General features: G+C 34.8%; 1 protein-coding gene across 1 annotated transcript; it reads left to right on the forward strand.

Annotated features, from left to right (window-relative positions):
• Nucleotides 1-8,310, forward strand: LOC101492292 (E3 ubiquitin-protein ligase HAKAI homolog). The gene is made up of 4 exons (XM_004514431.4): nt 1-92; nt 586-922; nt 1,187-1,245; nt 7,104-8,310. Exons 2-4 carry the CDS (start codon nt 668-670, stop codon nt 8,107-8,109), a joined length of 1,320 nt encoding a protein of 439 aa, XP_004514488.1. The 5' UTR covers nt 1-92; nt 586-667; the 3' UTR covers nt 8,110-8,310.
• Nucleotides 8,311-13,564: the final 5,254 nt, after the last annotated feature.

Here is a 13,564-nt window from a genome sequence, read left to right on the forward strand (position 1 = left end):
GTCGCAACTCCCATTTGAGTGAACAAACAACCTCAAACCGACCCAATTCGATACTCGCACCTTTTAGATTCGTTTACTGCGTCCACTTCAAGGTTAGTTTTTACAATTAATCTTTCTTTTTATTCTCAAATTTCGTACCCAATCAAACTCTTTAGATTGGAAAACAAAATCTCCCTCCCCCTTTTTTTATTTTTTTATTTTTAATTTAGGGTTTACTATGCGAGAAGCCCAGGTACACCATTGAAGTTGGTCCCAATTTAATTTTATCCAATAATATGAAAGTTGTCTTATCTCAAAAAACGCCTTTAGTTTTGACAACGTTAGATTTAAAATTTTGCTGCAAATTTATGTCATTGTTGTTTATATTGTTTTTATTTCATGAATGTTTATTGGTTTATTTAGCACTTCTATTGGTATGGATGAAACTTACAGATACAGTACACTGGGGATGCTAATCATTTTTTGTCTTTTTCGTTTGTTTAATTACTTTTTGCTTCTGGATTTATGCTTCACCTATCTGTTATTCATTGTTTTCTGTTTTTAAATCTAAAAGTATTTTTTTTCGATATTGTTGATTTGCTAAAGGAGGAGGGTGCATAATATTGTACCCAATTTGAAGTACTACATTGAAAGAGGTTGAGAGGTTAGGGAAGAAGTTGATTGAAATATGCTTCAGATCCGTCTTAGCAAGACTCCAGCCTCTGAAGGGTCGGCTGGGGTGAAGCAATCACCTGTCGAGACTGTTACAGTTGCGTGCCCTGACCATCTAGTCCTTGCTGATCTTCCTGTTGCAAAGGGCATTGGTACAGCTACTTCTGCTTCCCTTGTTAGGACTTTGGGCCGTAGATCCCGTCGCCAGCTTGGTGAACGAGTGCATTTCTGTGTTCGCTGTGATTTCCCGATTGCTATTTATGGAAGGCTGGTAACTACTGTCTTACAATGTAACTTTGTTTTTGAATTGAGATTTCTGCTTGTTAGGTTGCTTTTAATTGTTTAATATGCTAAACACATTTTTTTCTTGCGTAGTTTATTTTGCATTCTAGAGTGCTAGATGTTATGCATGCTTCCAGCAGTAGTTTGTTTAGTGTTATATTGGATATTTCGATAGTGGTTTTTCTTGCTGAACATGTGCTAGAACTTGTTACTTTCCTTGATGTTGGCTTACGATAGGTTTGTGAACATGCAGAGCCCTTGTGAGCATGCTTTCTGTCTCGATTGTGCTAGAAGTGATTCATTGTGCTACCTGTAAGTATATTTCTTATCTTCTGCTCTTCATACAGAAAAGCAATGAGGACAAGTGACTCTTCACTTTGAAGCTTCATGTTTGCTTATAACTTAATTTGGGATGTCTGTATTAATTTCAGCCTAAATGACCCCCTTTTTAGTCTTTGTGCAATTGTTTTTACATATAACTAAGTTGAATTGTATCAGTATTGTATATGCCTTTCATTTTTCAATCAAGGGGTGCATTATCAATAACTATTTATAAAGGAAATTGTCTTGGGCAACTTCTCATATTGATGTCCAAATTGACCCTTAATTTTAAAAATATCCATGGCAGCAGTCTTTACGTTGCTGTGAAACCCTTGGCCTTTGGTTTCTCTATGTTGCTCTCTCTTTCTAGCCTGATTGGTCTGTCCTCAAAATCCAAATCCTCTAGATTTTATTCTGAAATGGTTAATACAAGCATGTCAAAAGTAACTGCATAAGAGTTTATCCACATCCAAATTTTTAATTAATGAAAGAATGAGTAAAACTGGTGTGTCACTGAAATGCAAAAGTAAAATAAAATGGAGAGAGATAGAGATGGTGTTAGATGAGAGGGAAAAAAGAAAGGGCCATTGCAGAAGAGGAGTGGCTTGTTTATTCAATCATTTTTACTGTTTTCTTTGTGTTTTGGGGTACGTGTTATGTCTCTATTAGATATAAAATTATTCATGTTCTTAAGTTCTTTCACCGAATAGCTTAACATTTTAAGATAGTTGATATATAACATGATATCAAAGTCTTTATTCTCAAGCAGTCTGAAGTTTAACAGAAATCTAGGAAACTCTGAGTTGTTAAATTGAGTGAGTACAAAAGAGAGGATTCTGAGAGAGATGGAACTGAAAATCTATAAAAATGATTTTATAAATTGTTTGTGTACTACATAGATTTATATAATAGAGGACTCATCATAACTTCCTTGCCGAGTCAGCCTAACAGAACAAACCGCAGTAACCGACGATAACATAATGCACTGACCCAGCGCATTCGGTTATTATTTATAATTTTTATGAATATAAATGCCTTTTGCCTCTTCCATTTTGACTTTATTTGGCATATCCCTTATATATACTATGTAGTCAGTAGCAGATAGCTTAGCAGCCAACTCCCAAAACACTACAGCGGTATGGCTGCTACGTCAAAGTCTAGAAAAACATTACAAGCACTTTCAACCATACACATATGATGGCTAAAAAGTTAGATTAATGCGCAAAACTAAACACATAGTTATAACTAATCACCAAAGAGGAAACGGAAAAACCGGGGAGATGAAAAGACCTAAGATGATTCCATAATAGGGGACTGTTAGCACAGAAACAGACAGAAATTGAAAAACAGAGCAGAGTAATGGTCGACGAGATGGAAGGAACAGGGAGGAGACGAACGGTTGCAGAGAAGAAATTTCGTAGGTTTCCAAAAACAGAGCACTGCACTTGTAATGTTTGGAGAAGAATGGCCGTGAAAATTCCAGTAAAAAGTTACCTGGAGATATAAATACAAAAATCAAGGGTATTTTAGACTTTGCACTCTTAAAAGTGAGGATATTTTAGACTTTGTGCTCATTAAAAAAAATCATGTGTATTGTAGACTTTGCGCTCTTAAAAAACTGTTGCCGCCTCCTTTTTTGTGTTTGTTCCTCATATTCTCTGCGATTGCACTGCGAAGGACGCTGCTACAGACGCAACCCTAAACTGCGCCGCTACATCATTTTGCATAGCGCATCAATGCCTCCTCCGCGACGCATCGCCGCTATTGACTACGAAGCTTATATATTTGGACCGAGTAAGAAAAAGGGCACCATCAGGAAGTTGTTTAACCTCTACTCCCAACAAATGTTCAAGAGATCCTGTATGGTTTCCCCCTAAGTTGAAGCAAGACAAAGTATATGGAATGCAAGTTTAGCAACAGGCGAAACATTTCCAATTTGGAGGTGAGAGTTGGAGATCATACCATACCACAAGTGACACGGTTTGAGTATCTTGAGTCCATAATACAAAATGACGGAGAAATAGAAGGTGTAAACTATAGAATTCAAGCTAGGTGGTTGAAATGGAGGAGTGCCTTGAGTGTTTTATGTGAGAAAAAAGTACTGCTCAAATTGAAGGGGAAATTTATTGCACAACTGTAAAACCGGCAATGTTAAATGGGACGGAGTGTTGTGTAATAAAAAGCATGAGGATAAAATAAGTTTAGCAAAGATGCGAATGTTGTGTTGAATGTGTGGAAAGACTAGACGAGATAGGATTAGGAATGACAAAATTAGAGAGAGAGTTGGGGTAGCACCTATAGTAGAAACCCAACTTAGGTGGTTTGGGTATGTGAAGAGGAGACTTGTGAATTATGTAGTGAGGAGAGTAGACCTAGGAAAACTATAAGAGAAACTATTAGGAAAGACCTAGAGATTAATGAGTTGGAAAGAGATATGTTATATGATAGAACGTTATGGCATCGTTTGATCCATGTAGCTGACCCTACTTAGTGGGATAAGGCTGGTTGTTGTTGTTGTTGATCAAACCATTGATTAGAGATGCTTAAAGAGTCTGTAATAATGATGTCATCTACATAAATCAAACATAGAGACAAATGCCAGATTTCGAAATGATGAATAGAAAGGATCTACACTTGCTGAAAGTGAACCCAAACTGTTACAAGGTAGATATTAACCTTTCTACCAAGCACACAATGCATGTGAAGATTGTCATTAACAAAGACATTATTTAACACCAAACTGTTGAACCTGCAAGTGATTTGTCTTGTGCTTCAAACTCTGGTGGTTGCACCGTGTATACTTCTTTATGAAGATTGTCATTAACAGAGACATTATTAACACCAATCTACTGAATAGACCACCTGTTAGTGAGTGCCAGAGTATTATTACCCGGATGGGGACATGTTTAATGACTGGTGAGATTGTCTCAGTATAAATCAAACCCCGGTTTCTGATGATGAATCCTTAGCAATTAGCAACCTTTGTACACTGCCATCAGGGTTCTCTTTAACCCTATAGACCTACTTGCAGGCAATGGCTATTCTGTTAGATGGAAGACGGACCAAAGTCGTGGTATTGTTGATTACTGCAGCATATTCAGCCTTCATACTAACCAGCCACTGTGGGTTAGACAAGGCCTGATTTACGGTAGAAGGTGTAAGACTACTAGTCTTGATCTGGTTAACATTGGATGTAGGAAACTGAGTTGTGAAATTGTGAGTACGGAAAGTTGAAACTGAGTCTATAAAAACATTTCATGAATTGTTTGTCTTTACAACATTGATTTATAGCAGAGAGGACCTATCATAGGTCATGACTGCCTAACTGACTCAGCCTAACAGAACTAACTGTAGTTAACTAATTGAAGACAAAACTTAGCTTATACTGTTATTTACAAGTGTTAGTTGCAATTATAACAAGCTTGATAACTCAGCTCAAGAAATTTCAGCTACTATGCAAGTTATACTCTAAATAGAGTTTACTTCTTGATGAGTTTGATAGGACACCCATGCATATACTAGAAGAAAGAGGGCCATGTGGGAGAGAATGAATTAGTTAGTGAGCCTAAATTGTAGGAAATTCTATTAGTGGGTGGGGAATATATTGTAAAAGGGGGAGGGTGGCTAGAATCATCCAAGTAATCATATTGTTGCTTAGGTGAATACTCTCTCTGATTTAGGAGCTTATGCTTTGGTTTATCTTATCATCCATACGTAAGAGCAGTTTTGCTCATTCATTATTAATAACCATACACTGTTTTCATCCATGTTTGTGAGTTACATTAATGGTCCGACCTGCTGGGTTATTGAGAGAAGCTAGCGAAGTCGTGATCTCGCTCATGAAATTGGAGGTGTCTGAAGGTTTAGATCGCCAGGAGTGAGAATCACCGCAGCGGAGGGCTCCCTACGACATATGATGGAGGAGTTCCTTCAAATCATACTGACGAAGTTCGCCAAACTATTAGACCGATGATTACCAGGTGTTCATTCATCCTCCTACACTGAAGATTTGGTTTCTGAATCCAGAGGGAAATGAGTTTGAGGCTCAAACTCTCGGTACATGTATTGTAACAAAAGAAGTGGTAGCATTTGGTGTGTGCATCACAGTAGCAACATTGGAGAAGAATGAAGGGAAAGCGAAGGGTCATGAGCTTGTGGGTTGAGTGGAGAAGACCCTTTCTCAGCAAGTGAAGCGGACCAAGAAGATCGGGAACCACCACAGTCAATGATGGTGACTACCCTCCATACGAGTATAGCAAGAAGCTAGGCAGTGACCCCTGTTTTGGAACTCACAAAGCAGAGCCTTTCACCTCAAGGAAGACAACCAGTTGACAATGATCTGGTGATGGCCAGTCATAATGGGCATGCAAGCAGGAGCATGAAACATACACCAGGGTTAGAGAAATGTTCTATTGTTGCAGAAATTTGGTGGAAGTTTATTAGGTGTGTTTTACCATTATGCTTTAGAGTTTGTGAATCTGCCAAAACAATTAATGACATAAATGGGTTGGTACAAGTACAAATCAAGTTGGAACAATATAGAAATGTACACGAGCTTTGTGCAGGTTTTGTGGCTGTACCCGGATAATGACGAGACAGTGAAAGTGCTAGGATACATATATGTTCAGCCCATTCAGATTAAAAAAGGCGAGGAAATTATTAGGGAAGCTAAAAATACTGTCCGTTTATGCCAAGACATTTCTTGAACTGAGAATTATAATTTCGGTCGCAGGAATCAAGTAGTCTATCATTTCCTTGCTTTTGTTCTAAGTATTGCCCTCAGTGTCAACAACTATGGTTCAAATCACATACACATGAGCCAAGGAAGAGAAAGGTACTTGTATTTGTTGATTAGTCTTTTATCAACCACCCCTATTCTCAATTACTTACAACAGTTTTTGGATGTTAATGAGGAAAATCATACAATATGTGTGAGGAAGTAAGTATTGACAGCAATGGTACAACATGAAAGGGCATGGTTTGTTCAAGCGGAAAATAAGAGCACAAGGATAGTTGCAAGGCAGATTCTTGATGCCAACAATGTCAGACCAGCCAATGGAGGCCAAATTTCAATAAACGTGTGGATTATAACATTTATGTTAGCTGCCAATACTGCATGCTTTGTGTTGCAGTGGCACCTTGCCCTCATAGCTATCTTTCTTGTTGCCGTTGCTGTAAAGATTGTTGAAGCAGAGTTTATGAGAAACAAAAATCTCCTTTCTGCCTTGAGGGTTGTAAATGGGCAGCAACTATTAAAGAACAGGTTCTTCTCTGCCTTGAGGAAAAGACAAATTTTAAGGAGGTGGTATTGATAGGACACCTAGGCATATTCTAGAAGAAAGTGGGGCCATGTGGGAGAGAATGAATTAGTTAGTGACGTGGATCTGAATTTTAGGGAATTCTGTTGGTGAGTGAATAATATATTGTTAAAGGTGGAGGGTGGCTAGAATCATGCAAGTAATCGTATTGTTGCTTAGGAGAATACTTTGTCTGGTTTAGGAGCTTATGCTCTGGTTTATCTTTTCATTCATACTGTAAGAGCAATTTTGCTCATTCATCTTTAAAAATCATACACTGCTTTCATCCATTTTTGTGAGTTCTATCAGAGTAGGGTAAGGCTGTTGCAATATCCATGCTTTAAGGCCAAAGGGCTCTTTTGTGATGGAGCATGTTAAATATAACATTGAATTACATGCTTTCACTAAAGAACTTGAGTTTTTGGGATGATTGGTTTATGATATCAACCTTAATATTAACCTTCGGGGATTATGTTTTGCAATTGATGGCGTCCATGTGTAGAAGTTCTCTTTTCTGTGTAACAAATGGTTTTCGTCTTCCTTGGAACACAGGTGTGACGAACGTATCCAGAAGATTCAGACGATCAAAATGATGGAAGGAATCCTAATATGTGCAGCTCCTCATTGTCTCAAGACATTCTTGAAGAAGGCTGATTTTGAATCTCATATTCAGGACAGCCATGCCAATCTTGTTCGCACCAATGCAGATAAAGAAGACGGAAATGAGTCGGAGGCACAAAGTGTTAGGCAACCTACAGCCTCAGATTCCACTGCTAGAGGCCCTCAAAGACAAGTTTTTTCTCCAGGTCCAAATTCCCAACAACATGATCAGGAAGACAGAACTCGTCGGCAACCAGGAAGAGATCAAGCTCCTTCAAGGCCAACAATGCAACAAAAGCCACAATTTTTCGGTCAACAACATCACCCTTCAGATAGCATGTCTGGTTCTGTTGGAGGCATACAGCAGGGCTTTCACCAACAAAGTTTTGACATGCAGCATCCCCCACAACAAGAACCTTCCCAGTTTTCTGATAGGCAACAACCGGTTGGTCCAGATGCCTCATTTTCCGAGTACCCAACAATGCACCCTTCACAACCCTCCAATGTTCCGCCCCACTCAAACCCAATGCTGAACCCACCCGTGCCATTTGGTTATCCTCCTTACCAGCAAGATCGAGCTCAACCATTTTATGCTGCTCCCTATGATATGCCTAGGCAGGATTCAGCTTCTGATATAGGTGGCGACCCGAACTCATTAATGGGTTTCCAACAAGGTGGCCCAAATGCCCAAAATTTTCAAGGTAACTATCCCCAGCCCTGGAATGCCGGGGCTGCCGGTGTTCCTTTTGAACAATCACAAGGTGGCAGTGGTATGGTTGTGGATCCAAGGGATACCAAAGGTGTATTGGCACCACAGCCGATGCCCCTCCCACCACCACCGCCACCTCCAGCACACATGTCACATTTGAAACAAAACTACTATTCCGGTGATCATGGAGATGGCCAGGGTTATGGTTGGCAGCATGATAGCCGCGATGGCTTTAGTGGCCAAGGCTGATAAAGGTTTTCAATAATTCGTTTCCTGGATTATGCTACTCTATAGATAGATGTTCCTTGCCAAGCATATGTATCTTGCATCTTTGAAACTGCATTTTCTATTACATTTTGGCCTTTTTGTGTTTGTACATTCTAATCGAATTGAGTTTTTCCTTTATTGTTTACCAAAGGTAATAGAATTTTTTGTGTCCCTTATTTGTTATTAGAATCGTGAAATGGGAATGGAATCCAATGTGTTGGAAATAAATGGCTTTTCAAACTCATCAATTGTTTTTGGTGCTATAAAGTAATCGCAACTCTCCAGCTGAATAGAATTGAGTGGAAAAGCTTTCCTTCTGCAACTGTGTAGTTAGAATTGGTTTGTGTGATTTAATATTAGAAGACTATTGTTCAACTTACCGGGGACCATTTATAAAAGTGGTACACCGAAGAAGTCACCTCTTAATTTGCATTAAAGTACACAATTATATATGAAATAAATTATCAATTTAGATGTTATTTTAGAAAATAAAAAAGAGAAGAGATTGAAAATAACGAGAGAAGTAGTTGTCTTAAATAGTGTTTTAGTTGGTGAATTAAGAGATGTCAGTATGAGCTTCCAAAATAAAATTTAGAGAGTCTAAAAAACTAATTGCCATGCAAAAGCATCAATCAATATGGAGGAAAAGATTTCAACTATATTAGCACTAGAAGTCTTGAACCCTATCAATCAATGATTTGCAGTACACTAAAAAAAATTTAAAAAGAAAAAAAAAAATAAACAAGAACATGGGAGGCATTGACCAAAACCCATGCACGAGATCCATCTATTACGTTTAAAGTCTTTACTAATATAATAATTAAGAAAACTAATGTAACCACTAGTAAATTAATATTTGCCTATAAAAAATGAGAGTTAATTATTTGTATGATTCAAAATTAATCTCATCTCATCAGCTTTTTTTTTTTTTTTTTTTTTAAATTATCCTACTCTTTTGCAGAGAAAAATGCAGAAAAACAAAAATACAAGATATTATAGATCAAAAGCACGAGTAATATCAGGGAAAATTAGTCAAACAAAATAAATCAATCCATTCACACATAATTCCCCTTTTGTTATCACGAAATGGAAATAAAATGGATCTGTCAAAAGTTCAACATCACAAAAGTTTAGAGAGACTTTACTTTTTGATTGTAATAGATTATTTTTAAAAATTGAGTCGTGTTTGGTGATGATGTAGTTTTTCAATTCTATGTGCCTTGATTATACTTTCATAATTGATTCACCCAATTTTAAAGAGAAAAATGCAGAAAAACAAAAATACAAGATATTATAGATCAAAAGCACGAGTAATATCAGGGAAAATTAGTCAAACAAAATAAATCAATCCATTCACACATAATTCCCCTTTTGTTATCACGAAATGGAAATAAAATGGATCTGTCAAAAGTTCAACATCACAAAAGTTTAGAGAGACTTTACTTTTTGATTGTAATAGATTATTTTTAAAAATTGAGTCGTGTTTGGTGATGATGTAGTTTTTCAATTCTATGTGCCTTGATTATACTTTCATAATTGATTCACCCAATTTTAAATATTTTGTAGTACTAATTCTGTTAAAACACAAATGTAATGACATTTATGTAATTAAGTTGAAAACCTAAAAATCACGGTCAATGTTTTAAATCGGATTAAAAAAAAAAGACTTAATACAGTATTAAAAGCACATGCAAATTACATTTTCACAATTAAAATGAAATTTATAATGGCGCCACACATTTTAAGAAGGTTATTTTTTTTAAAAAAAAATGCTAACAAATGTCTTAACTTATTAAACCTCTAAATTTAAAATATTATATTGAAAATAGCATATTTATTTTTAAAAATTTAAATTTTATTCTTTTCAATATAAATATAAAATTTCAAATTTTTTTAGACATTTAATAAATGTCGTTATGATACTTATGACCCTTATAACTATTATAAGTTATAACACACTTCTCTTAAACTGTTCGTAGTTGTATAATACTAATAGTTATTTTCTAAACATTTGTATAGACATTTCAAATTACAATCATAAGATGAAATAGAGGGAGTATCATTTTTGAATATGTAAATTTATACTTGTTTTTTTATTTCAATAATTAATTCATGATCTTAATAATCTAAAGTTTCAAAGAAAAATAAGTAAAGTATAATAATACATTAATTTTTATTGATTGAAAAGTCTCTTATAAAAAAAAATTATAATACAGAACATAAATATATAAATGAGTATTTTTATTTTACTCTCTGAACATGTTAAGACCAATGTTGGGGTAATTAAACAAATAATTACATCTCCACTTAGCAAATTGAGCCTAGTCAAGTTAGACAAAGCATTGGGTGACGAGCCTCTCTTTGTGTTTTCTTTTCCTCTCTTTACATCACATACTTTCTTTATTTCTTATCTTCTCCATCGTAGAGCAACATGGTGAGATGTTTTTCATTTGCTTTTTTGACTTTTGGGGCAAAATCGGTGGTAATGGAGCTTTACAAACTGTATTAATTGAAAAGGGAGAAAGCACAAAATTCACACTTGGTAATTGAAATGAAAATAGATTTTATTCTTTTCAATATCCTAGTGGGACAAAGTAATCATCTTAAATATTGAGTAACAATCATTAGCTTCAAAATTTATGTCTAACTGATGGGATTTGAGCTTTGTAGGGTTTAAAGTAAGTAGTGCTTCTGTTTTGGACTTCTAGCTTCATTGCTTTCCCACCTTGCTTCCTAGCTTCACTAACTTAACCAATGTGTATTACACTTCTTGCACTCATCTTGTGCTTTTAGGTTCACTTCACTAACTTAACCATATAGTATTCTAGCACATTTCTTAAATGCTTTTTTGTTTTATTATGTACAAATTGATTGGATTATGATAGCCGACTGACTACTTAGTCACTCTGCTATCATAAAAGTATTTGTCGATTAATATAATTTAATTAATTAATATATAATTACTTGGTGCATATTCGATTGACGATTAAGATAGTTATCAAGTTTATAAGATCTTATTATTTGGTATTAATACACTTATGGTAAAATTGAATAAAAGATCAAAAGACTATATGACATAGAGTTGATTAAGTCAAAATATCATGTAACCATTTTTTTAAATAGTTGGGACAAAGTTGAGGTGGTTTAGGAAAGAGAAATAAAGCTAGAAGATGAAATTAGTGGTTGTTTTGTGAGTTGACCAAGTAAAAAATGTAGCTGAACATTTACTCCCTTAAAAATAAAAACGTGGAACATATGGTTAGTTAATAGGCAACTATAATAGTTAATTTGCTCCTATAACTCAATTCATCAAGATATGAGTTTACTAAGTTGAAGATGTTCATGAACATCCACTCTCTTTTATTTATTTATTTATGTAAAATAAAAAACATTCCCTTAAAGTTAAAAATACGAACCCTTAAACATAGGGATATGCACAATGTGATGGGAGTTGAATTGTTACTAATATTTGTATTACTAGTAATGAATTTATATGGTGTAAAATATGAGTGAATTTATATGATAATTAATATTATCGTAGGTTTCTTAGATTGTCTTAGTCTTAGTTATAAAATATTATTTTCAACACAATCAATCTAACAAGTTATCTTTATTGTTTTTATCTTTTATTTGTCAAACAATCTTAATTAGTTAGTAATTCAATCTTGTACTCTAGACACTCTTTTGAATTGTCTAGGAATCTTGAAATGAGAAACATAGTTTCTTTCTTAGACCAACCGTATAATTGAAAGAAAAATAATTGTTAGAAGAATGAGTTAGTTGATATATTATTTTATTAGTTGAGCAAATGATAAATCAACCAGACAACCGATTAATCAGCTATGCAATCAGTTAGTTAGCAAAACACTAAATATGTACAGTTATAACAATTGGCACACTAAGTGAGACAATGAAAGTGAATACACTATTTACAATTGGGGTCTCACAATAAGAACCATTTGTATTTTGACATAGGATATGGTTAACGATGTAGTACGATAAATTATAATGTCATTTGTTATACCAAATATTTTAGCTTGGAGAACGACTCTAGATGTCACCAATCAATGTATGTGGTTGATCAAGCTTTAAAGCAATCATGAAATAATATTTACCTACCTAGACTAATAAGCCATGCTATTTAGTCCTCTAAATTGTCTTCCATTGGCCAAAAGGGTTGAAACCCTCTTCATTCAATTATATATAGAATAGTTGGTGATTATAATGGAGAGGAAAAATGGAATTTAATTCCGTCTTTCTTAACTAATAATTTAATTGTTCGTTAGATTCAAAATGAGAATCATGATGATAATGTAATAAAACCGTCATGATAGAAAATGTGTAGAATAGCTTTTCGATTTATGGTTTAAACTGATTGCAAATTGTAATTCAGTTTAAGGAAGGATGTGTTAGGACAATTCTTAATGATTTAGTCATTGGTAGCTCAATTAGTGGATGTTACTTTCAGTTTTGATTTAGTTGATGTTTGTGTTACATTCGATGAGTTATACCATTGATCATTACCATTTCACTTCTCAGCCATTGTTATTGTTGGAAAGTAACTGTGAGTTTATTAAACATTTAGAAGTAGATGATCATCAAGAATAGAGTATAAAATATAGAGAAGTGTTGTAAGTATTTATGAAAAAACAGCAAAAGATTAGAGACAGTAATAATTTTGGAAAGGAACAAACAAGTAGGCTCATGCTGGTTTCTTTTAAATACCAAATAAATCTAAATTAAGAAAAATCATATAAAGCTTCAAATGATGTTGACTTATCATACCAAATGCAACATGTATTCTTCTAGTTTCAAATTTCAAATCTCCAACATAAAAAATCTGCAAAATTATTCTTTGTTACAAGCTGGAGGGGCATGCCAAACCTTCAGAATTCTTATAATTTCTATCGATTCACACAGTTATTTAATCCTTGTTCTTTTCCACTAATTCAGTGCCTCAAGGTCCAACCATCACTAGAACAACAACGCCGTAAAAACATCACATTGATGTAACCGTACATATCAATGAAAAATAATTCTACATCTCAGAACAACAGTTACAAAATCAAAACATTCTAAAATAGTGCAGAAATTTGACATATACATAAGTGAAGCACTGTAGAACTCATAAACTGCGGGGACTTTTGAAAGCTTTCAAATTTAACTTTCGGTCACACCAGCCAACATGGAATAGACATAAAGTTAGTGAATATATTGGATATAACACAAAGCTAATAAGGTAATGTTTTTATTTGGGACCATTGTCTGGAGTAAGTCACATGTAAATAAAGTTTGATTAATTGATACCAACAAAGCAAGAAAAAAGCACTCTCGACTACTACAGCTATCTATCGTGTTGTACTCAAAACTACAAACTTATGACAAGCAGCAAAACCAGGTGGCATGAGCCCACCTTGTTATCACTTTTGCAGGAATG

Source organism: Cicer arietinum, chromosome 3, assembly GCF_000331145.2.
Source record: "Cicer arietinum cultivar CDC Frontier isolate Library 1 chromosome 3, Cicar.CDCFrontier_v2.0, whole genome shotgun sequence".
Taxonomy (NCBI): Eukaryota; Viridiplantae; Streptophyta; class Magnoliopsida; order Fabales; family Fabaceae; genus Cicer; species Cicer arietinum.